General features: G+C 35.3%; 1 protein-coding gene across 5 annotated transcripts; it reads left to right on the forward strand.

Moving 5' to 3' along the window:
• The first annotated feature begins 9,183 nt into the window (after positions 1-9,183).
• LOC8276653 lies at positions 9,184-25,816 on the forward strand. 5 transcript variants are annotated; one of them, XM_048377930.1, is made up of 8 exons: positions 9,184-9,455; positions 9,554-9,949; positions 10,221-10,282; positions 10,381-10,794; positions 12,306-13,629; positions 14,541-14,635; positions 16,844-16,985; positions 24,744-25,816. In XM_048377930.1, exons 1-8 carry the CDS (start codon positions 9,281-9,283, stop codon positions 25,409-25,411), a joined length of 3,276 nt encoding a protein of 1,091 aa, XP_048233887.1. In that variant the 5' UTR covers positions 9,184-9,280; the 3' UTR covers positions 25,412-25,816. The 5 variants fall into 5 exon arrangements, with proteins under 5 accessions (XP_048233887.1, XP_048233891.1, XP_048233890.1 ...); XM_048377934.1 differs by having other exon boundaries at positions 9,185-9,455; positions 24,718-24,758; XM_048377933.1 differs by lacking the exon at positions 24,744-25,816 and adding an exon at positions 17,679-18,117 and having other exon boundaries at positions 9,185-9,455.
• The last annotated feature ends 851 nt before the right edge of the window (positions 25,817-26,667 follow it).

Raw genomic sequence — 26,667 nt, forward strand, 5'->3', positions numbered from 1 at the left:
CTGAATGCTATCATTACCATTTCTTTTGTAGTTTTTGCCAGGACATGTTAATTCTTCTTTTTTTGCTAAAGATCTATAACTTTGTGGTTCTTTTGTAATTGGGTTTGTTAACTCATCCACCTTTTTAACAATGCAATTTGGAAGCTTTAATCCATTCTTTTTTGTTCATTTGTACCTTATGTTCATTTTAAATTTATAGATTCTTCATTTATACCACCTAATTATATAATTTTCCATCAAATTTCTAATAATAAAAGAAACAACTTAGTTCATAGAAAATAATATTGCACTATTCTCAAATATTGCATGTATATGATATCAAAGTCCCCCATACATTACAACCAACAACCTACAACTATTTTCCTTTACAAGAACACTGAAAACAAGATAAACACCCATGACAATACAAATGCAGCATATGCTCCAAGCAATTTCTCCTAGTTTTCTTACATTCCACATGTTTCATCAATTTCAGCTACCTCAATTCGTTACCTAACTCCTCAATTCCATATGAGATATCACCTTTTAATAGTTCATTTTTATACTTTAGAATTGTTTGCTTTTTCATCTTCAATTGATTTATGACTTCTTTAGCTCTGCTACACATCTTAGTATCATACCATGTGAAATGATCACATCACTTTTTCTATACATTTTCTCTAGGTGGCTACAAACACATTTAAACATCTATATCAACTTTTAGCCAAAACAATTTTATACATAAAACAAATTCAAATCCAAGGATTACAAAATATACATTGTAATTATGACATTCATAAAACCTTCTGCTAAGATTGATTTTCATCCATGAAGTTCACAACACTTCTCTATCCCCAAACATAATTTTATGGCCCTTCTTCGAATTCTAACACTCTTCTTTTTCATGCTCTTCCTGTCCTAAATGTCTATAATTGATAACTTAGTCAGGAGTGAGCTATCAACAAGATCTCTAAAGGCTGACCCAATTTTCGAAGTACCTGCAAGGATGTCTAGAAAATGTCGAATGGGATTGTCCGGCCACTTACTCTAATGATTAAGTTAGTAATTTGTGAAAAATGGTGGCTTAAGTATAATAAATGTGTGAAGTAGCATGCCCATGTAATCATTGTATTTCCTTATATAGACATTGAAGGTCTTTTTGTCCTACTAGGAGATGAACTCCGTAGTTGTAGGTCGTTCTAATTGTAATAGGACTCTTCTTCTTAGCTATTACCAGAGTCCTAGCTCTGGTCGGATTCTTCAAATAGAGTCCCAACGGTTTCTAAGACTATGCTATAATGGAATGTAGACTTGGTCAACCTTGTCTTTCTTGGGCATGACAAGTTGGCTTATAATGCTCTGTCATCATTAGTCCCTCCCTTTTGCTTGAGTGTATTTATGCGTGGTATTTATCTCTTTACTCGTACTAGGTAATACTGTTCAAATTTGAAACATCTATGACGTCTGACATATCCACTAACGCTTCGTGTGTCGTGTCCTTCATTATGATAACCATTTATCATTTATGCCTTGTCGAAAGACGATTTCTTCCTTGCATTCTAGAACGTTCTTTAGTGATTCTGAGGGTTATTTTTGGCATGTTGTATTGCTATAAATTTGGCACTTTTCCCTTCTTAAACATTTTATGCCATTTTCAAATCTCTTATAGTAGTGTTTTATGCTTTTCGTACGTCATCTTCTCCAATGTATTTTGGACCTTAGAATTGCTCTTACTTCACAAGTTCAAGTTTCTCAATAGTAAGTGCACCTATTCTCTTTTGGTTCTCTTTTTTTATCGTTTCTTTATATTTATTCCTTCTTTTGTTTGGTTTTTGCCTTTCATTTTCTAATGGAGTCATCCCCACGTCCCTTTGAAAACTTAGGTCATGTGTCTACTAATAGAGACAAGTTTATCCAAACTCGTGTCTAGAACCTTCCTCATAATTCTCCTTCTAGACATCAACCCATTTCTCAACAAGAAGAATGGGAGGGTCTTGAATCGTCCTTCGAAGATGGTAAGAACGACCACCATCTACATCCCTCTAAAATAACCTTGACCTGACTTGGATTTATCCAAGATCGGTACAAAATCCCGACCTCAGATACTTCTAAAGAGGTCCTAAGGACATTTTAAGTAACAATGTCCTTGAGGCTAGGCACATGTCCTATATGAAAAACATCTCAAGGCTGGACTTAGACTTCCCTTAGATCCATTCATTAGATGAATAATTCTTGACACGAATGTGTCTATAACTTAGCTTCATCCAGATTCAAGTCATTTACTCGTTGCTTTTAAGCAACTCTATAAAAATTCTAGTATAGTTCCGACTTCTCATTTTTTCTTTAGCTTTTACTTAGTCACTCGGGCTTTTAAATATTTTTTCATCTATTTAAGAGCACGAGTTGGTTCTAGACTCTTAGATGGACTTGTGTCTTCCATTCATAATTGGCATGACCTCTTTTTTCTTGGTTGCCCATAAAATCGATTTTACCAATCTCCCGAGAAAATGGCATGTTCCTCCTCTCAAAAACCCCATAAAGCTTACCTTAAAAATCAGCCTTATAAATAGGTGATCTTTAACGAACATAGGAAGAAAGGGGCTGCCTTATTTGTGACAAAGAAAAGAAAAGCGTAGAACTAGGAGTACCAAGTAAGCATATGCTTCTAACATTTTTCTTTGTAATAATTAATCTGAAACAATTGAAGAACATTAAATTTAACAAAGGCAAGAGACATGTCCGCTCTTCTTCAGCTCTTCCACCTGCTTTTGTGCAGAACGAAGTTTCTGAGGATAATACGGCTTCTACCAATCCGACCTTAGGACTTCCTTCTAATACTAGAGACCAATCTTTAGTAGTGCGCTCACCTCCTTCCTCTTGAACTCTTTTGAAGCGTCCTTGGTTTATAGATGAGGATGATTGCATGGAGGTGGACACTCCTACTTTGGGTCATTGTCCTAATTCTCGGCCATATTTGGAGAAGAAGTATAGGACATGACTGACTATTCAAATGCCTCAATCGGCTTAAAAGCTAGCCAACCTACTTTCCTTTAAGGCTGATATTTGGGAGCTTGATCATATTCATCCTTTCGAGTTTCACGCTCTGAAGATGTCCCTCATCCTTTAGGTTTTATTATTCTTTTTAACTATTATGTGGTCGAATTATTTTTTATAAGCTATGACACTTGGCAATGCTCGTAAGCATTATGAGAGGTAGTTGAGCAAGCAGGCTTCCCATGATCACGTGAAGGCTGAGAATGCCAAGCATATCCTCCATAAACAAGCTAAAGACTTTGCTACTAAGAAGCAAAAATGGTAGGGTGAGCTCTAAGTTGCTAATGCTCAAGCTGAAAGCACTACCACTCAGCTCAGCTCTATTGTAGCGAAGAAAAAGAATGTTGATCTTCATGTCGCTGATTTAGAGCTAGAATGCGCTTCTATTACCACAAGACTTACTGATTAAACCTTGGTTAGTGAGAAGTTGGAGGCTGAGAAAGAGGGCTTTTACTCAGAAATGTCCTTTCTCCTTTCTAGCTACGAGGAGGTCTTTAAGGAAGCTATTAAAACTAAGTTTCCTGATGCTAATTTAGCCTTTTTGGAGGAGTTGGATATTGAATAAATCGGCAACATGGCCCAAGGAAGAACTGTTAAGGAAGTTGAAAATGCTGAGTGAGGTAGAACCAAGGTTGCCAATGTAATTCCTCCTTCAGAAGATGATCTTATTGTAGAGGACAACCTCAATGAAGCTTGGGATAGAGTTAATGAGTCCTGAGCTTCACTGGTCTGTAATATTTTATATTTTAATGAAGTTTTCCTTTTTCCTTATTCTGAATTAACCTTTTCTCTTTTTCATAGTATTTTGGTAAGTTTACTAGTCGGTAACTTTAAGAATAGAACAAGCTTCCATAAATAAATAAGAACTCAATATTTTAAAATATATCAAGTTTTCATACCTAAATTAGAACTTTTTAACAAGTATAGGAACTCGATCTTTTCGTTGATCTTTCTACTTCTGTTGATCCAGCTTTGAACCTTGGGGTGAGCTTGGTACGCCTGCAATGATGTCTTTATGAGTTTGCACTTAATGAGGTGTTTAGATGCTCTATGGTGAGCTTGGTATGCCTAGGATGCCATCTTTGTTAGTATGCACTAGTAATGTGCTGAATGCTCTAACATGAGCTCGGTGTGCCTAAGGTGGCATCTTTGTTAGATTAACACTAATGATATGCTAAATGCTCTAAGATAGGCTCGGTGTGCCTAAAGTGGCATCTTTGTAAAATTGCACTGATGATGTGCTCAATAAAAAATTGACTTTATTTATTAAGCAAAAATAATGAGAAAATAATAATAAAAATTTTACACCTCGAAATGCCTCGAACTAGGCTCTTCCTCAAGTGTTTATTGATAATACTTCTTGAGTACTTGGATATTCCATTATCGTGAGAGCTCTCTTCTTATTATATCAACTATTACATATGCTCCTCCTTTAAGTAGTTTAACTAATTTATAAGGGCCTTCCCAGTTAGGTTGCAGCTTGCCAACACCAACTCCCCCTTTGCCAACGTCGGCTCTTCTCATTATTAATTCTCCTTTCGAAAATGATTTAGGTTGGACTTTCTGATCATAGTATTTAGCCATTTTATGCTTATAAGCCTCGTTTCTTATGTTGGCATCTGCTCTTCGTTCTTTCAGCATTTCTAGACATAGCCTTATATGTTCCTCATTTTCCTTTTTATCAAAGCATTAGATCCTCAAGGTCGGCATTCCAATGACTAGTATTACAACTTTTGCTCTATATGCTAGTTTAAAGGGCGTCTCGCCAGTTGCCGTCTAGGTGTGGTCTTGTACGACTAGAGAACACTTTGAAGTTCATTAACCCATCTACCTTTCCTTTCATCTAGTCTTCTTTTCGCTCCTTGAAGGATTATTTAGTTTGTGACCTTCGTTAGCCCATTGGACTATGGATGAGCAACAGAGGTAAGCCTTGAGTTATTTTCATGCAAGTGCAAAACCCTTTGAGCTCCTTATTATCAAACTGCTTTCCATTGTCAGTCACGACAGTGTATCGAATACTATATCTACACATGAATTCTCTCAAGAAGAAGTCGGTTGTTTTCTTTTCTGTAATGGTCAACGTAGCTTCTGCCTTAACCCACTTTGTGAATTGGTCTATGGCTGCAAGTAGAAACTTCTTCTAACCTACTACAATTGGAAAGGACCTGAGGATATCCATGTCCTAAGCTGCAAAGGGCTAATGACTAGTGATTGGGCATTGTAGTATGCTAGGCAAATAAGATACATTATGGTGCTCTTGACACTTAGCACGGGTCTGTACTAGCTTCTTTGCATCCTTGTGCATGGTCGGCCAAAAATAACCTTGGAGAATGGTTTTTTTGGCTATAGTGTTGGCTGCATTATGAGCCCCACAGATCCTTCATGGATTTCTTTAAGGATGTAGTCCTCTCTTTCTTTCGGATTACATCTAGACCAAGGATGTGATATTGATTTTCTGTACAATGTACCATTTTAGAAAGGATACATGGTCGAGGTTTTTACTATCTTAGGTGCAACATTCTTATCTTCAAGTAATCTTTCTTCTTCAATATACTAAATTATCTCTTTCATCCAAGGTTCATAATATTTAATAAATAATACCTCTTCTTTTGCTATACTAGGCTTCTCAAGTATGTAAAACTGCACATCATTGCTCGGTTCTCCTTGTGAGGCAAGTTTAGCTAAGAAATTTGCTCTTTGTTCTTATCTCGCGGGACCTGGTTAATGCTTCATTGACCTCCTCTTTCTTTAATTCTTTGTAATATAGCTTTTGCCCAACTTATACATTTGATTATATTAGGGTCTTTAACTTCAAAGATCCCCATTATCTGATTGACCACTAGCTGTGAGTCCTTAATTATGCTTAGATGCTCAGCTCGCACTGTCAATGCCATCTTTAAACATGTAAGTAATGCTTTATACTCGGCAACATTATTAAAGGCTTTAAAGTTAATTTTTTACCAAGCTTTTGAACTAAATATTGTTTGGTCCTTCTAGTAGTATGCCTGCTCCTACTCCATTAATACTAGACGCTCTATCGACATGCAACATCCATTTAACAAGAGCTTAATGTATTTTCAGGCATGCTCATCATTGACACAAAATCAAATAATATTTGTACTTTCATAGCTTTCCTCGGCTCATACTAAAAATTACAAGCTCCTACCTGAACCGACCAATGGATGAGTCGTCTAGATGTCTCTAGCCTTTGTAATGCCTTTTCTTAGTGGCTAATTTGTTTTGACTATTACCGTGTGCACTTGGAAATACTTCTAAGCTTAGTAATAGTGGTGATGATAGCCAATGCCAACTTCTCTATCATAGGGTACCAAGTTTCTACTCCCTTTAAGACCTTGTGTAATAGATAGGCTTTTGCTCGCCATCTTCCTCCTTGACCAACATAGAGGTGACGGTGTCCTTGGTTGCTGCAAGATATAAATATAGTTTTCCCCACTCAAAGGTTTATTGAGTAAGGGTGAGCTTAGGAACCTCTTCATCTCCTTGAAAGCTCTTTAACACTCCTTAGTCCACTCGAAATTATTAACATTCTTCAAAGTCTTGAAGAATGGTAGACATCTTCTGGTGGAGTATACTAACTAAGGGCTATTATTCGGCTATTTAACTTTTGCACTTTATTGATACTGGTCGGTGGTCTTATATCCATGATTGCTTTGATTTTCTCAAGAGCCTCTATCCCTCTCTGTGAGATCATGAACCTTAAGAAGTTCTCAGCTTTGACACCAAAGACACATTTTTCCAGCTTTAGCTTAAGCTGGTACTTTTCCAAGATGTTGAATGCCTCTTTTAGATCTCTAGCAGGATCTTTAGCGCTACCTGACTTGACGATCATATCATCCATATATACCTCCATAATTTTACCGATTTGATCTTTAAATATAGTGTTACCAATCTTTAGTATGTTGCTCCAACGTTCTTTAGACAAAAAGGCATCATTGTGTTCATCTAACCATAAGCTCAGCATACGATTTTGGCGGGTCGATAGTTAGTGAATCTTTGAACTTATTTTATGCAGGTATTATCAGTCATTGCATCTATGGCTGTGTTCTGGTTAAGTTTCTCTACCTGAACAGCCTCCTTGTTGAATCTTTCAACAAAGTCTTTCAAGCTCTCATCTTGCCTCTGAATACACTTCTTTAGATCGTTGGATCTCTTTTTTAGAGGTATGCTGGTGATGATTTGACTTTGAATAATTCTACGAGCATAACATGGTTGTATATCGAGCCATCTGGTAAGCTCTGATACCACTTTTGAGCACTTTTCTTTAGGATTGTCAAAGAAATCCTACACCTAATTGGATTTGATACATTATGCAATCTTATTTTGATGTTAAAATTAACATGGCCTAATGGATCTCCCAAACAATCATAGGAGTCCAAAGGCGTCAATCTCAGCTTCTCGGAAAAGTGTTATGCCAGGATACTCGGGCATAGGGGATTATCCTTAGAGAGGACTTAATCTCTCATTATTCTCTTATTAATAATCTCTTCAATTAATGTAGATCATGAGTTTAGGAACCGAATCTCTCCTTCTCAATATCTCTAACTCGGTTATTCCTTTTTCAAAACTAATTATCTTTCATCCGAGTATTTGTTATTCTCGAAATTTGGATGGTCGGTAGCAGACCAATATTAATGGTATGCTCGATTGTCCCTAGAGGTCGGCTGGTGCTAGTCGGTATAGCTTACCTCATGAATGTCTAGGCTAAAACACTCTCATAATATTTTTTTATCTCCTCTACATCCCGATTATACATACCAACAACGCCCTCTAGTGTTGGCGGTTAAAGACTTTGAGGAAGACTAGGTGGTGGAGATCGGATTTGAGGTGTGATGGGTGATGGAAAGAATAGTGGCTGAAACATAAGTGCTGAAGGTCTCTGCCCTATCTCCATCCGCTGTGCAGTCGAGATATCCTCCCAGGTTGGTGGGCCTCTCTAGATATAATTTCTATTAAAGATCTGCTCAGACATGGGGTAATGATAAAAAAGATTCCTTCTCCAAGGCTGAGAAGGTGGTATGGTCAGTCTAAGAGGACCTAGGACTTGCTGATTGACCTGCAGCAGAATTGAGGTTCCGACAACTATATTACTAGCTCCAACTCCAGTCCTTGGTGGGAGAACATCCCTACTTTGATTCTAACTAGATGCCATTTAGCTTGATGAGATAGGAAAATAAAGCTTTTCACACAATGATTCCCACAGGCGGCGCCGATTGATAACTCGGTCAATGTGTGAGCTATCAATAAGATAAGGCTTACCCAATCTCCGGAGTAGCTGCAAGGATGGTTAGAAAGCGTCGGACGAGGTTCTCCGACCACTTACTCTGATGATTAAGTCAGTAATTTGTGAAAGATGGCTTAAAAATAATGAATGTGTTATATATAATTGTTGTACCATGGTTCCTTATATAGACATGGAAGGACTCCTCGTCCAACTATGAGAGGAACTCCGTAGTTGCAGGTCGTCCTAATTGTAATAGGACTATTCTTCTTAGTTGTCACTAAAGTCCTAGCTTGGGTCGGATTCTTCAAATAGAGTCCGATCATAACACGGTTTCTAAGACTTTAAGTTGTAGTGCAATATAGACTTGTTAAATCCCGTCTTTCATGGATATGACATATTGGCTTATAATGCTTTGTCATCAATGATGAATCAATCACAACTTTCACACCTTACTTACAACCTTAGAAGAACTAAGAAAACCAATCAATTGAATCTGTTACAAGTTTTATAAAAAGAAATGAAGAGAATTGGAAGTGTCCATTTTTAGGGTGTCTCATTCTTTGATTTAGAGATTTATTTAAAATAAGGTAAGTTGTTTATTTGAATCGACAATAAGAATGAACGAGTCCATTAGTCCATATCAATTGCATAAAACTAGAAATAATGTGGGTCTTATTAGTCTACATATATAAAATAGATATTCGTTTAATGTTTCTGTGCATAAAGGCATTAATGTACTAATTTCGTAAGAAAAATGGCATGTAATGGGAATAAAAAAATAATAAAGGCTTACTTGAGCCCTAGGCTATTATTTAGGGCCGGCCTTTTTTCTGAATTAAAAAAAAAAAGAATTGTATAATATTTTAAAGAAAGGTCGGCTGGTGAAATATAAAAAAATTTGAGGGGCAAATTGTATTACCTCAAAAATTGTCCCACCCATTTCCTACTGAGGAAGAGAACTCAGAAAACACAGCTGAGGGTGATTCTTTACACTACTTTAAACCGATGAAAGGACCGAACAGGCTATTCCTGGCATTGCTCATTATCCTGGCATCATCATCATCAGCTGTTAATCTCGAATCAGACTACGGTAAAGGAAAATGGCAGATGCTGACCAAACACAACTTCTCTTCTCAGATCAGACTGCATCCCCACATCCTCCTCTTAGTTTCAGTTCCCTGTAGTCTCTCTTCTCTTCTCTTCTCTATGTGTTTATTATCAAGACTGTTTTACAATTTGAACTAATATTTTGTTTCATTAATACATTTGGCGAAACAGGGTCAGGCGAATCTCGATCTTTAATGAAGGAAATAAGCGTTTTGGTTAGGAATAAAGAAGAGAAGTTCGGCTGTCTTAAATTGATGTATTTGTATAGAAATAAAGAGAAGATGTTGGCTGATGCTATTGGCGCTTATGATGGAACGACAACTACTGTTTATTATCATTACTCTGTTCCTTATAAATATCATGGCAGGCTTGTTGCTAATAATATACTCTCTTCTATTGTTCCTTATTTTAATGTTTCACCTCAAGAAATCCCTATTGAAGGAATTAATAGTGAAGCGGAGTTGACAAGTTTTGTTGGGTCAAGTGATAAGGCTGTGCTTCTTCTTGAATTTTGTGGATGGACTACTAAGTTGATGGCTGCTATGGACAAGAATTTAACTCAAAATGGTTTGTTTTCTTTTTTTTTTTTTTTTTTTTTGAAGTATTCATTGGAGTTGAATTCTATTTAAGTTCTCATACTTGGAAAGGTTATAATTGCTTGAATTGAAATCTTTCGACTTCAAAAAGAAATGCACTTGGAAAGAAATTAAATCATGCCATAACGAATATATTTTAGAATAATTGATTTCTTGCATATGATTTATCTCCAAACAAGTCTTTTGAGTGTAATAGAGGATAAAAGTGGGAAATAGTCTGATTTTTGTCTATTGATTTTCAGAGGATTTATCTGGTGGAGAGACTGATGGAATTCCAGCAGTTGGAATGAAGGACAATCCGAAGGTGGCTGGTAGTTTCTGATTGCATACCTTTTATGAGTTTGATTTGCGAGTACAGTGAGTTAGTCAAATGTCTCAAAAGTTTAGTTCCTTATATTTCAGGTACAGGAGACAGAAATTGAAAATTCAAAATGTGGCATCCAAGATGGGTTCAGTGAAGTTCCTTGGTTTGTGGAGTTTAGCTCTGTAAATGCCAGTGCTTTTCTCCAGGACACTGACGCTGAGGATATAAAGCCTGATGTTAGATCGTCTTCTTGTACCTATGAAGAGTTTCAGCAGTTTGAATCTTTCTTTTCTGGCTTTATGAATGTTGCAAGAGAATTCTTCCTGCTTTCTGAAAGGTATAGGTTCGGTTTGGTTTCAGAAAGATCATTGCTTTCATCTCTTGGTATTGGAGATTCTGGTTCATGGTCAACAATGCTTTGGTTTAATGGATGTCCAAGCTGTTCAAGGATTCTAAAAGAGGGGGATGACCTTAAGTCTGCTCTACTGTTGCATGAATCAATAGTTCCAGAGGTATGTTTATATATTTTGCTTCCCTGCCAATTTAAATTCATTGTTAAACTACTACTATAAATTTTTTTCTTATTGTAAACCGTTTAGCTGTAAACCCTTTGTGTCTGCGAAAATTCTTGAGAATGAATTACACTCAAAAGGAGTTGGTTTGACTGTCTAGTAGTTCTTAATTTTTTAAGGAAAACTTACTTGGTTAAAGAAACACAATAGTGCACTTACTGGAGCTGCATGATTACTGCAGCAGTTACTATCTCTTTTATTTTCTTAGTTTAAGAAACCAACGTGTTTGTTTCTTTTGGTTAACCTTTTGCATACTATATGGAACTAATGGTAAAAAAATCCTAACTTTCACCAAATTAACAACTTCAGGATCTTTTTTGGGCATTACTTTATAGCGGTTTACATGTTATCTATCAATTAAAATTGCTGCATTTACTCCCAAAATTACGACAAATTGTGCAAAAGGCTTAAGGCAGTTTAGGCTCAGTATCATATTTATTAGGTTTAATGTGCGAGGTTAGCTAACGGCTTTGCTATTGCTGGGTAAGGGATTTGATGCCTTTGCTATAGCCTATAGTGTAACTGAGACACGAAAATGCATTTAAAGGAAGTTGGCACAATTGTAGATTTGGCCATTCATAAGGAATATGATCTTTGTACACTTTTGTTTTTGAACTTTGCTATGAAGTAAAACCATGATTCTACGAGCCTCTATGTGGTACATACTCTGTCTAATTTTTTTTTTTGAAGTTAGTTTCAAAATAGCTATTATTCTTGAATTACATATTAACATATATAAAGTACAAATGGGAGGAGGGAGGGGACAAATAAATTTACTAATAGGGACTTACTAATTCCTTAGTTAATTGGGCTAATTTAATCATTAATTTAAATCTAATAATAAATAATATTAGTGTAATTAAGTCTTATTCTAGAAGTCAAAAAAATAAATAAAACATAAGTTTGGCTGTATTATATATTATATTTATATCCATCTTACTTATAGTATATGCTTAGAAAATTATTCTTATGAAAAATTAATTACCATTTCAATTTCTCTATTACATTAACTACTTTCTATGTCTGTACTTAAATTAGGTCAATTTGATTAAAATACTAAATACATAATTATTAGAATTAGAGTTGGGTACAGTCAGATTCAAACAATAAATGCGTCAATCAATTTTGTAAAAGATATACTAAAATTTGAATAAATTTTTTATTCTAAATATTATGTCAAGTTGTAGCTATAAAAATATTTAATTTTATTTTGAATTTAGTAGTTGTTTTATTTTCTAATAGGTGGATAATCACAAGTCCATCTGTTGATATTCACGTGCATAACATGTGGAATAAAAAAACTAGTTAATATAAGGGGAATTTTATTGCCATTGGATGTTCCATGTTTGCTTTTCATGTACTTCCCTTGTTTCCCTTTCTCTCTTTTATTTGCGACTTTAATTTTGAGTTTTAATATTTATTGTTGTCTATATTTCTTTTGCACCTTGTAGCTGGAAGCTAACGGACAAGATCTTGATCCTGCTATACCTGCAAATAGACCATCGGTAATTCTATTTGTGGACAGATTCTCCAACTTGTCTGAAATTAAAAGGAAGAGTAAGGAAGCTCTTGGTGAATTAAGAAAATTAGCTCTAACATATCAGAATTCAGACCAGATGGCTCAGCAAAATGGTGACAAGTCTGAAAGATCCTCTGCCCTAGCATTTCTAGAGCGTAGAAGTATATTTGCACATCCTAGGTTAAAGCTATCTCCAGTGACTCAAAAGCTTAAGTTCCAGCAGCAGATGTCTATCATGATTGTAAATGAGGGTAAAAATGCTATCTTAGATAATATAGCTTCAGACTTGCAAGGTAGTTCCTTGCATGAAATCTTTACTTACCTTCTTCAGCAAAAGAAGGAAGCTAAATTAAGCTCAGTTGCAAAGGAGGTGGGTTTCCAACTTTTATCTGATGATATTGACATTAAACTAGCAGATGAATTATCATCAGAACCTAAGGAGTCTATGCAAACTTCAGCTGTACCATCTGAGGAATCCCTTGCCAGTACTAGTGTCGATCTGGAGAAAGATTCTGCTTTGGATCAAAATGAGGGATTACAACCTACAGATGTTAAATACTCTTCCCAGGACGATGAAGAGAAGAAAACATATACTGACACAAACATGCATTTATTTTCTGTAAAGACTGACCAACTTGTGTCAGATGATGGGCTAGGTATTGTAGACAGTTTAAAGACTGAAGAAAGAAGTTCCACCGAAGTGGATCAGTTGGAGGAACCACAGCTTCAGTTTCAAAGCTTTGTGGGATCTTTTTATTTTTCTGATGGGAACTACCAGTTATTGAGAGCTTTGACTGGCGAGTCAAGGATTCCATCTTTGGTAATAATTGATCCCATTTCCCAGCAGCATTATGTTTCTCCTGCGCATGCCAATTTCAGCTATGCTTTGCTAGAGGATGCTCTTCATAAATTTCTTAATGGAATTCTTATTCCATATCAACGCTCGGAACCTGCACCTGAAAATCCTAGGGAAGGAACACGTCCTCCATTTGTCAATAAGGATTTCCATGAGGCAGATTCTATCCCTCATGTTACAGCTCAAACTTTCTCTGAGAAGGTTCTTGGTTTTAATCAATCTGGTAATGACAATGCTTTCCCTGCTTGGAAGGAGGATGTGATGGTCCTTTTTAGCAATAGCTGGTGTGGATTTTGCCAGAGAATGGAGTTAGTTGTTCGTGAAGTATTTTGGGCCCTGAAAGGATACATGAACATGTTGAAGACAGGAACTTGGAATGGGGAAACAGCGCTTGGTGGTGGTAAGTCCTGTTCTACAGTGCATTGATTGCTTCTCATGATTAGATATGCTTTTGGAATTTGGTTTTGAAAGTGAATGTATATTTAATTGCTTTATGTAGGAAAGTGAAAACGACGGTCTGGTTTTTAAGTACCTGTTGCAGACTGGACCAGGGAAGGTTTAGGGTTTCTTTTGACTTATTAGAAGTTATAAGGTTGAATATGAGCTTTTCTGAAGGAATACTTCTGAAGTATATTATCGCTGGAGCAGCTAGGCGTCTACTTGATATATAGCAGGCATTAGGTGTTATAACTGTTGATAATTTTGAGATAAAATATGAAGAACCAACTAAAGTATTAAGTATGGCCATATCTATTATGTCTCTTGGTTAAGAGTGAAATCTTGGAATTTCCTTTTCTCCCTTAAATTGTTGATGATGGAAAAATATTTAAGGTTTATGTGACAGACTTCTGCTATTTTTCCAAAAAGTTTGCTGATTGGGGAACAAAAGGAAGTTTACACTTTGTATGGGAGTTTTGGGAGTGACATTCTAATAGAGAGAGAAGTTAGAAGGATGAAAGTAAATGCTAGTTGATTAACCTTTTCCTATCTTGGAAAGGTGAGAGGCTAAAGTGGTACACGGCAAAACTTTAACCCTTCATATTTCTCTCTTCAACTGCATATTGGTTAAACTCTTATGATCTGTTTGAACTAAACTTGGATATTAGTAGTTAAAGGGCTATAAATGGTTAACCTCCATTAACCTTCCGCCCCTTGTCAAATATTCTCCCAAATAAGTTTAGATGGTTAACTAGCCTCTACTTTTTTATGGTGCTCTTTGAACCTTTTTTAACCAAGTTCAATGTGTTAAATGCCTTTTTTATGAATTGATAACAAATTTGACAAGTTGTTAACTTGTTATACATGTGACAGATAACCTGAAGAATGTCATTATGAAGCTTCCCAAAATCTTTTTAATGGATTGTACATTGAATGATTGCAGTTTGATTCTAAATTCAACAAATCAGGTATGCCTCTGAGAGAATCTGCATCAAACTTTTACCGGTGGTATATCTTTTAAATTCGTTATTCCCTGATAATGGACCTTTTTCATTTTCTTAATATTTGAGCATAATTATTGGATTGCATTTTCTTTTGACTTACTTTTCTAAAACGGCAGATATTCTAGGATAAGTGATTTGAATAGATTTAATGATATTACTCTCATAGCTTTTAACATAAACTTAATTTAATAAAGACCATTCTATAATTAATTATTCCTCCTTAATGGAAAATAATATATTTTTTTGTTCTTCCACTTTTCACCAAAATTTTTAGTTTTAGCAATTTTATCATGACTTTACTGATTGGTTGCAAATTGCAATTATGTCCAACTTGGCACAATTAGAAAAAGAGAAAGAAAATATATTTTATTAGTGTTTAGAATGAGAAATAATCAATACTTTTCGAATTTAATCTCTGTAAAAAGAAGATCTTTTGTCTCCAGTTACCAGCTCTAGATTCCTTATGAAACTCATGCTATTGGGTTAGCAATATATTTTACATATTTCTGGCGCTTCACATGCGTAACTCTTGGATAAGAATATGCAAAACACTTGAATGGCTTTGTTGACGATCCTTTTCCTTTTTCTCTTCCTAACCTCTCTCCGTCTCCCCTTTTCTAAAACTTGCAATACCCTAAACTTAGAGAAGAAAAAGATTGGAGAATTAAAAAACAAATAAGAACAAAAATGAAACTATGATTCATTGTGGAATCAGGTACCACTCTAGTGAGGTTATGAGGGGAAGAAAAGAGTCCTTTTGGTAAGGAAAGAGGAGAATGAGAAAGAGAAAATTAGAGAAAAAGTTGATTGGTGCTACTCCAAATGGCTTAACTTTCACAAAGCTCAGAATATTGCTGCTCCTCTCTCAATGTCACCCGAATTTCTGGTATATAGAATTGGGAGATAAGGAAAACGAATCACTTGTGCACCTCAAGGCAATAAGTATTCCCTCATGTGACGATTGAAAATGGATTAATTGGAGGGGGTCCAGTGAAGTGGCCGCTTATAGCATGTGCTAGTGCATGGCATGGCCTTGATAAGGGAAGGGGATAGTAAAAGTAATGAGAGGAGGGGACAATGAATAGGAAAGGAACATTAAAAAGGATAACAATTGTTATAATTTATTTTTGTTTATTCTAAAGATAATTTCTTTTCCCAATTTTCACTGATTGGATGTGGTTGCCACCAATAAGCTGAATCAGGCTAAAATTGCCAAAATTAGATCTTCTGGTAAAAAGTGAAAAACACAATTGTTTGGAATATTTGGCCGTTAGCCCGAAAACAATTTCCTAAAAAACAAAAATAATGGCTATGATTCTTGTATCCAAGTGTTGAACTGGTATTCTGCACTTCTTAGCCAGTACCTCCACAGTTTTGCACAAAGATTTCAAACATTTACTATGTAATATTGTGGCCTCTCTCTTAATACGTCACCTTTGATTAATAAGAAAAGAAATAATATGAACATGTATTACTTATTGATGACTGTTGTTGCATTTTTCTGTTTCTATAATCCTGCCCCTGATTTAATCCTAAGATCGATATTTTCCTCATTCTCCCGTATCACATTAGGTACTGAAAATATGTTTTTCAAAAGCTGTACTTTAACCAAAATAAATCCCTCTTTTCTCACTGCCCCTTGTATTGCTATATTTGTATACATGTAGTTCCACTTAGCTCAAAACAAGAGACCTTAAGTTAATTCCTCCACTGCTCTAACTTTTTTTTTTATCTACTATTGTGTTTATTCTTTAAGAATTATGGTAGAAGTGGACGATATGCTACAAGGAATTTCCTCTTAGATTTAATCTGTCAATCCGTCCTTCACCAAAGCAAACAGCATTCAGCCCTTGACTTCTATTTTGATGAAGTTGTAAAAGAATGCTGTACATCATTTAATGGCATTGTAGTTCATTGTGAAATTTAACATGTTATTTTTCCTTCCTATGTTTGTAAATTGTTACTTTGTTTTTGTTGGCATTAATTTTTGTTACTTACATTTTATTAGCGCTAATTTTCTTAGTTACTTCTGGATCTATATAAATATGAATTAATAATCTCACTTTGCTTGGAAACCTTAATTTTGTTATGTGGTTATTTTATCAGTTATGGAAAGTTTTCAGTTAACCTGTGAATTTACTTACTGTTCTTTTGTGTGTTGGGAGAATGCAGAGGGAAGTTTATCCCACTCTATTATTATTTCCGGCAGAAAGGAAGACTGTTGTTCCTTATGAAGGAGACATGACAATAACTAATATTATTAAGTTTATAGCTCATAATGGAAGCTGCTCTCAACATCTCATCAGTGAAAAAGGTACTCTCTTTTGTCAGGAAGAAACTTTCAATATCATGTCAATATATGAAATTGATTTTTGGGAGTTGAAGGGAATTGATTAATTTTCTATATGGCCATGACTATTTAGTTAGGTATTTATCAGGTCGGCCATATTTTTCTCTGCTATGAACATGGAAATTTAGAAACTTGAATGGAGTTTTCATAATTTCTAATCACATTCAACCTGGTAGCTACATCATGAAATTGCAAATTGAGGAGCTTACCTCAAGTTCTGCACCATCATTATCAAAGGACCAACAATCAGTAGCAAGAACCAACAATCATTATCACAAAAAGCAAAATACTTTCTCTATAACAACTCTCTAAATACTGTAGCTTATTAATTATTTCAATTTTCTTGTAGTTTCTTTGTTTCTTTAGCTTAGATTTATTTCCATTAATCATAAAGAATTTCCGTAGCTTATTGTTGCTTTTACTTTGATTAATTTTACTCCAGTAGCTCTTTAACATAGTTTTCCTTAATTCAATTTCCTAGCTTTCACTTTTATTAGATTCCGTTCCTTAGCTTTTATTTTCAATTCTTCAGCTTATTAAACACTCTTTTCCGCAGCTCATTAGATATGAAATCCTTTAGCTTAAAAAATTTTCATTTCACTAGGATTAAGTGAAGCAGTATTAGTTGAGCTAAGAACCAATTGTCATTTCCCTTAGGTCTTTTCGCACAATCTCTTGATTAGAAGTCAGAAAGGCGCATTCAATTTTCAACAATGGTTCAGGTGCCTCGCACTAGTGCCACGCCTGCAATCAACCAAAAAATCTCACTAATTCGAGGGCCAAAAATTACTTGTGTAAACAAGGTTATAATTTATCCTACAGGTTTTTTGGCGCATTCTTTTGCATGCAGTCTAATCAATCCCTTAGTGCCTTGTGCAAACTAAAACGCGCTTGCTCTGCAGATTTGGAGAACTTCCTGAAATGTTAATTATGAATATTATTTTGTTTGAATATTGCCTGTTTTTTGTTTATCATGAATTTATTCAAATTGCATGCTGAATTTGATAGCAGTACTTGTGTGCTAGATTTATCTCATCCATGGCTTGTTGTAATAAAGTCACTATTGCTAAATTTAGTAAGAAAAACTTTAGTCAAATAATATGTTTATTTGGTAGAAGGTTTACAAATTCTTTTTCCAATATCCAAAATTCTAGTCGACCTGATATCGATGAATCCCTGAACTTTCTACGTTTTAACAATTCTAGCAAATTTTGCAAATTTTTCATAACATCAAACCTATACTTTAATTTATTTTTTTCAAAAATATTCTTCGGAGGTGGAGTTTTGGACATGACATGGCAAAAATTTTGAAAAGGAAAACTGAGTCAGCATTTCCTCTAATCAAAATGTTCTCTTTTCAAGCAAGACCTTTGGTGATGCTTAAAGGTTCAAGATGGTTTCAGCTCATGTTCATCCAATGGCTTCAAATCTTTCCTTCACCATTGAGTTAACTGAAGAAGCATATGACATCGTTTGGTCGAATCAAATCTCGCATAAGCTATTAGGGTCTTGTGTTTGGGATCGGGTTATGGGTCTATTTACCACGGGATCAAAAGCAAGTGAAGAGTGTTTGCTGGAAAGTCTACCTTTCCGACCTATGTTAAATTGCACTTAAGGACTCAATAGAGAGAACCATTTGATCTCTGAACTTTAGAAGTTCACAACCTTGAAAAAATTTCTGCTTGTTTTATTCCATAAGGAAATAACATTTAAATAGTTATAAGAGAGGGTAAACTAGTCTCCAAACCATGAACCCTACTTGCCATAGTTAAAGAAAATAATTAAGGAAAACTAAACAAAGAAGATTTTAAGAATCAGCTATAAAAACTAAATAGATCCACTAGCCAAAAACAAGGAAAGATAGTTTAGGAAATTTACCTTCTCTTTCCATGTGAGAATCTCTTGTATACCAAGAGTGGTTTTGGGGAGTTAGGGGGCTCTATCTCCGGCTATAACATCACTCTCCCCCTTAGAAATGCACTTATACGCAATTGCAAGTGAAGGAAACTGCTGCTTTAGAGAATCCACATCTTCCTAAGAAGTTTCTGCTGGAGAAAGGCCACCTCAATGTACCAAAACTTGCGTTGTTTGCCCCTTGACCCATAAATCCAGAATGGCCCGAGGAAAGGGCTGTTTAAGGCCCGAATCCACCTTAGGCAAATATGGCTGCACTTTATCCAATTCACCAATAAATTTCTTTAAACAAGACACATGGTTAACAAGGTAAATTTTCATAGTGGAAGGCAACTCCAATTTATAAGCAACTGATCCAATCCTCTCCAAAATGCGAAATGGACCATAAGATCTTGGAGCAAGCTTGCGATTCCTCTTAGCAACCAAAGAAAGGAAGCGACAAGGATGCAACTTCATCAAAACCAAATCCTTCACCTGAAAAGAAACATCTCGATGATGAGAATCATAATAAGCCTTCATGGTTTGTTGAGCTTGCAATAATCTGCCATGCAATTCCTCCAAAGCAATAACCCTAGCATGCAATTCATGATCAACAACCTCCAACATAGCAGTACTAGCACGACAGGAAAGAAGGCGAGGCTGAGGTTGACCATAAACGACTTCAAAAGGTGTAGTTTGCAAAGAAGAATGATGGCTAGTATTTTAACAATATTCAGCCCAAGCAAGCCAAGTAACCCACGGTTTCGGTTTGTCAGTTGTAAAGCAACCTTGAATAAATTTCAATGGTACGATTGACCATTTCAGTTTGACCATTCGATTGAGGATGATATGCTAAACTAAAGGACAACTTGGTGCCACTTAAACGGAACAATTCTAACCAAAAATACTAGTAAAGGCAACATCTCGATCAATAACAATTGTCTTTGATAAACCATGCAACTTAAAAATATGATCAAAGAACAAGCATGCCACGCCACATACAGTGTAATGGGGCTGCAATTTGACCATAATCCTGCACAAATCTGCGATAATACCCAATGAGATCTAAAAGAACCTCTTAATCTTTGGATGATATTGGCTTTTAGCCAATGGAGCATTGCCTCCACCTTAATATTTTCTGCAGACACCCCCTCAATTGAAATAGTGCCCCAAGTATGACTTTGAGCAATCAAGCATTTAGATTACTTTAAGAACAGTTGCTGCTCCAAAAAGACAGAAAAAATAGTTTGGGGATGTGCCATATGCTCCGCCTAGTCCTGCTGCACACAAGGATATCATCAAAGAAAACTAGGAAAAATTTATTAAATATAGACAAAATACCTCGTTCATCAAGGATTGGAAAGTGGATGGAGCATTAGTAAGGCCGAAAGGAATTACTTGAAATCAAAATGTCCGTGATGAGTCCGAAAAGCTTTTTTCTCTACATCAGCCTCATTCATTTGTATTTGATGATAAAAAGAAGTTGACAGACTCGTATCAATACTCGTAAATGCACAAACCGTATAATAATATAGGTTAAGACACCCCAAGGTTGATCTCAAGGAACCAATTGTAGCAAATCTCTTATATTAACTAATTTTTAAATTGACAATACTAAAATTGTAAATCTAAACACTCAAATCCAATTTGTGATGTGATTCAAAATTATAAAATAACTAAGCAATAAAGTGAAAATAAATTATGCAAATGATTTTGTGAAAACTATATGAAATGAATGGTATTTAGTTTCACTTATATTAACCTTTTCTAATTGAATTAAGAGCAGAGAAATAGATAAAATGGTGATGTTCTTTTTTCCTAATTACTCAATCTAATGATATAATTAGACTCTAATTTCAATATTAGGTTAAACATAGATGATATTTCTAGTAAATTAACCCTAATGATTAAGAAATTAAATTAAAGCTTCCTCTAAGAGTAGAATTCTCCAAAGGATGAGGGTTGATGGTCTTTAATCTCCAAACTCCAAACTCCAAATAATCCTCAATCTTTATGAGAGTGTGCCTTAAAAATGATTAATGTTATTTGAAAATGAAAAAACTAATTTGTGAGATGTGTATAGAGATAGACTATCACCTCCGCCATCTTTTAAATAGTATCCCATTTAAAACCCCTAATTTTATATCCAAAATTAAAAAAAATACCTAAAACAAATACTGAAAATTAGACTAAAAACCGCCTGGCAATCCCCGCTAGGTCACACAGCCCCTTAGCGACACCTCCAGTGCCCAAGGGGGGCCTCTGCACTCACAACAACCTTGAAATTTGGTTGCCCTCCCCACCAGCTTGCGAGATTCCCGCCCATCAACGGACTTGGTCTAACAAATTGCACTTTGGTCCCTAAACTTTTTCTTTGGCATTTTGACCCCGAAACTTCATTTTTAGTTCAAAGTTGCCTGAAACTTTACAAATACATCAAAGTGAGCTAATTAATTATAATATTCATCAAATTAAACAAAGAATAATGCAAAATAAGCTCCAAAAATTCTAAATTAACTATGTATAATTTGGACTCATCAGAAGTCTTATTAAGCTTAGTGAAATATCGGGCACCATGTGATTCTTCTAACTCTTCAATTACAGGGATTGGAAATTCATCTTTCACGATCTTTGCGTTCGAGGCTCTATAGCCAACACAAAATCGCCATGTACCATCATGTTTTTTAACTAAAAGCACCAGGGATGAAAAAGGAAACTGACTTCAGCAGATAATGCCCTTTTGCAACATTTAAGCACACTGCATCCCAATCTCATACTTTGAAGATGTGAATAGCGTTAAGGGCGAACCACAATCAAACTTGTACCTGGCTTTAGCACAATTCAATATTTATGGTTGCACTTAGGAGGCAGTTATGATGGTGGAAACGAATATTGGTTTAAATTCAACAACCAATTGTTACAACTCTAATTTTTTATCTATCTCTATTAATGCTGCAAGACATGTATTGATTGAGTTAGGACGGCTGTCTTAATTCCTCCTAATTCCACCAATGACCAGCTTCTCGTAAATGTCATCTTCATAACTAAAAAATCCCATGTATTGGACCCAAAGTGTGCAGCCAATATACACCCAACACAACATCAAATCCACACAAGGTAGCACAAATATTCAATGTTAAATTTCTGATTACCCAATTGCAATTGAGATTTTTTCCATTTATCTAAATTGCAAACTCGTTCTCCATTAGCCACCAATACTTGTGGGATGTCCCATTGATCTACAGGAGCCCTAAGTTGTTCCTCTAAAGCTTCATCAACAAAGTTGTGGGTGCTTCTGGAGTCTATTAACACAAGCAGCGGCCATCCTCCTACACTGCCCTTAACTTGCATACTTTGTGGAGCACGTATGCCTATAATAACATGGATAGAAATTTTGGGTTCAAATGTTATCTCATCATAGCCTCCTTCCACCTCGAGCAGCTCGTTTTCTATCCCAAATTTCCATGGAGAACAACCTTTTTTATTGATGCCCTTTTACATAATGCTAGTGGCAATTGAAACATAGCCCCTTATTGTGTCTCTCTTCCATCTTTGCCCTAGTGAGACGTTTCACCATATGTAGCCCAACCGGATTGGTGGTGTTGGCATTTCGTGGAATAGGTGGAAGGCTATTCGCCACCCTCCCTGCCTTTGTATAAACAGGCCAAACTCGTTGAACTAGTCAAGCTAGTTAGGCATTGAATCTCTACCTCTATTGCAATATAATCTTAAAAACCACTAATGAATTATTCCACTTCGTGTCTGAAGGGCTCGCGCGAGCTGTAAGTTGCTCAAAACAATATTGGTATTCCATCACTGTCCCATTTTGTTTTAGTTTTGCTAGTTCTCCAAATTTATTACTATGAATAGGTGGGCCAAACTTTAGATTGCATTGTTGTTTAAAATCATCCAAACTCAAATGAGGTTGGTCACTTTCCAACTTTAGAAACCACAATTGTGCGTCACCCTCAAGATGAAAGGAAGCAGACCCACCTTATCTTCCTCCAACAATGCGCTGATGGTGAAAAAAATGCTCACACCTATTGAACCAGCCTAGAGGGTCATCTTGTCCACTGTATTCAAGGAAATTCTAGCTTGGAATACCTTGGTACACAAGGACGGCCCTCAGTTTGGCCAAAACTGTCATTTCGCTCTGCTAGTCTGTCACTTCTGCCTCCACTCGCGCTACTTTTGTCTTTTGCTGCAATTTCTTGGGATAAATCCTCCAGTTTCTTGGTCAAGTCCTTGTCCTTATGAGCCTTATCTTCAGCTGCGCATAATTTTTCATCTTGATACATCTTTATTGACGCCTCCAGCTGCTGCTGTAAACTTCAGGAATCACCGATAACTGGTTGCTCTAATACCAAGTTGTTACAGTCCTACATTTGGGGTCGGGTTATGGGTCTATGATTTGCCATAGGATTGAAAGCAAATGAAGGATGTTTGCTAGAATATCTACCTTTTCGAACATCTATATATAAATGCTGGTTTATCAAGAATACGCAAGAAAAGCACTTCGAATTGTTGATTCATCGCCAGAGATGGCTTAGAACCAATAGTTCATTATCTAATGGATTTCTCCGTTCGAATACTCTATCCGAGAGTTATCAGTATTTATCAAATCTGTTCCTATCTAACGGAACGCTATTGGATCAAATGACAAAGGCATTGTTGAGAAAAAGATGGCTTTTCCCGGATGAAATGAAAATTGGATTCATGTAATAGAAGAAAGGTTTCCCATTCCTTAGCCTGAAAGATATGTGGCCATGAATAACACTTAAAGGGGCTCAATAGAGAGAATCCTACAATCTCTGAACTTTAGGAGTTCTCAAACCTTGAAGAATTTTTGCTTGTTTTATTCCATAAGAGAATTAACATTTAAGCAAGTTACAAGAGAGGGTAGGCTACCCTACTTGCCATAATTAAAGAAAAATAGTGAAGGAAATCTAAGGAAGATATTAAGCATCAGCTATAGTAACTAAATAGATCCACTAGCCAAAAATAAGGAGAGATAGTTTAGGAAATTTCCCTTCTCTTCCCACTAGCAAAACTGAGTCATTCCATTGTTTGATTGATTCTTCTATGTCTCTCTTATAACTCCAAAAGCTGATGCCATTGCCTTCTGTAGCAGTAGCTTCAGCTCATGAAGCAGCTTCTCAACTTTCGTCTTCGTAATCACCTGCCTCCTCATCCACCACCGTGGCCGTACCAGTGCTGCAAGTAATCCAATTGCTTTTAGATCTGAGATTGTAACCGCCTTTTTGTTTTAATTCACGTTTAGGTTCAATTTAAATGTGATATCACATGGAAGATATATAATACTTCATGTGTGTAAAATTGCCGGTTGTTTGCTGTTCTGACTGTTATTTCTAATGTAGCTTTTTTAAAAAAATAAAAATTTTGCCATGTCATTGTCAAACCCACCATCTGAAAGTATTTAAAAAAAAAATTAAAAGCATGGGTTTAATTATGAAAAAGTCGAAATAATTTAATAATTAAGCCATTTGGTAATGTTGACCTTTCAGAACAGAAGTAAAATTGAGTAATTTTATAAATTTGATTGAAACACGGTTATCTTTTTGCATTTTTTAAATGGGTTCAGTGACAATTTGTTGTTTGTATTGAGGCACTTGGTAATTTAATTAAAACATTTTCTAAAATCTTTCTATTTGTAAGCTATCATATTGAGGAGACTTCAATTTAGAATCACTGCTGTAACATTTGACTTTCGCTTTTGAGTTTTACTTACGCCGTATACAAGGAGTTAAGATTGTCATGTTGTGCACTTGCTTCTTTTTCTCAGGAGAAGATTGTTTTCTTGTCTTGTAGGGATTTTATGGCCTGCAGCTGATAAAAGAAGCCGGAATCATGTTAAAGATGCATTGGCATCCACATATTCTGAAGAAGCTCCGATTGAAAAGGACAAATCCTATGAAGTGCTGTTAAAGAACTGGAAACCAAAGGGAACTGTTCAGAATAATCGGATCAGATCGTACATATCCAAACATTTGCACGAAACAGTTACTCTGGCAGTTGGTTCAATCCTTGTTGCTACTGAAAAACTTACTATGCAGCCATTTGATAACTCGATGATTCTTATTGTGAAGGAAGATCAAAATACCCGCTTTAAAGGTCTGATATATAATAAGCCTATCAGATGGGAGTCTCTGGAAAATCTGGACCAAGGATTTGAACTGTTAAAAGAGGCTCCTCTTTCATTTGGTGGTCCACTTATAAAACGTGGAATGCCTCTTGTTGCTTTAACTAGAAGAGCAGTTGAAGATCAGTACCCAGAAGTTGCACCAGGAATCTACTTTCTCGATCAACCGGCCACACTTCAGGAAATTGAACAGCTTAAATTAGGAAATCAATCCATAACTGACTATTGGTTTTTCTTGGGGTTTTCTAGTTGGGGCTGGGATCAATTATTTGATGAGATTGCTGAAGGCGCTTGGAATATAATTGTGAACAGCACAGGACATTTAGAATGGCCATGAAGTTCTGTTACAAGGTGCAGTGTATTGTACCTTTGCATGATAGAGCTTTTTGACTGTGCTTTAGAAAATTGAAAAATTCCATGGAATTTTCAATCTGCATAATTTAAGGAGCAACCAACCATTAACTGAAAATTATAGAAAAGAATTTAGTGTAGATTACCAAATGTTATTTTGGAGTGTCACTGAATCTGTTGGCACGAAAATGGTGATGTAAATTCTGTTTCCACCTTAGTTGAATTTATTGGCACGAAAATAGTGATAGTAAATTTTGTTTCCACCTTAGTTTTATAGAACTTGCCTGAGCCTGCTTATATTGTTGTTGCACCCTCTGGGAATTCATCGACAGTTTGGATCTGTTATTGAAGTGCTTCAACATATTTTATTTTCTCATTTCTTTTCTTTCAACGCTCTTAAAAGTATTAACATTTTTAGCTATCCAAGAACTCCAATTCATTGATTCATTTTTTAACCTTATCATATTTGGACAGGGATCAGTCAATAAGTTCTGTTTACAATCTTACAGTAGTTTAACTAAAAATCCTAAGAGTATTACCTGTCTATATTTTAATTTAATTTAATTTAAATTCAGAATTTTTTATTATTATAATATATATAAAAGTGCGAGGGAGAAGGCAAATTATAGCATGAACTCTGAATCATGCAGTTATATGGTTTAGGAGTCCATACAATGATGTTTTTGGAAAGATGTGTTATCGATGATATTTTTGGAAAAACGTGTTATTTTACGTGTGCTATTTGAAATTATTGATTACTATTGAAATTATTAGTTACTGTGTTTTTTTATTTTGAGCTTTAACTTTTACTTATTTCTTTTTACTTGTTTTTGGATCTTTTAATTTTTTTTTTTAAATTTTAGTAATTTTTTTTTCATTTGAACTGAACAACTATTAATAAGTTATAGAATTTCTAGATTAGTTTAAATTATTAAAAACCAACACCAGTTAGACTAAATTAATCAATTCTTTTATTTTTTAAAATTATTAGGTAATTTTTAGATTAGTTTAAATTAGTTAAAATTAACCCAGTTAGACCAGATTAATTAGTTTTTATTTCTTAAAAATATTAGGTAATTAAATTTAATTAGTGTATATTTAATTTTTAATTTTATTTACTTAAATTATATTACGAGTTTAAATTTTTTTAAATATTTTATAATTATTTGTTTTATTTATGTAAATTGAATTATAGAACCTCTTTATTTGTATATATATTATTGTCCATTATTAATTAATATG

Source organism: Ricinus communis, chromosome 8 (assembly GCF_019578655.1).
Source record: "Ricinus communis isolate WT05 ecotype wild-type chromosome 8, ASM1957865v1, whole genome shotgun sequence".
Lineage (NCBI taxonomy): Eukaryota > Viridiplantae > Streptophyta > Magnoliopsida > Malpighiales > Euphorbiaceae > Ricinus > Ricinus communis.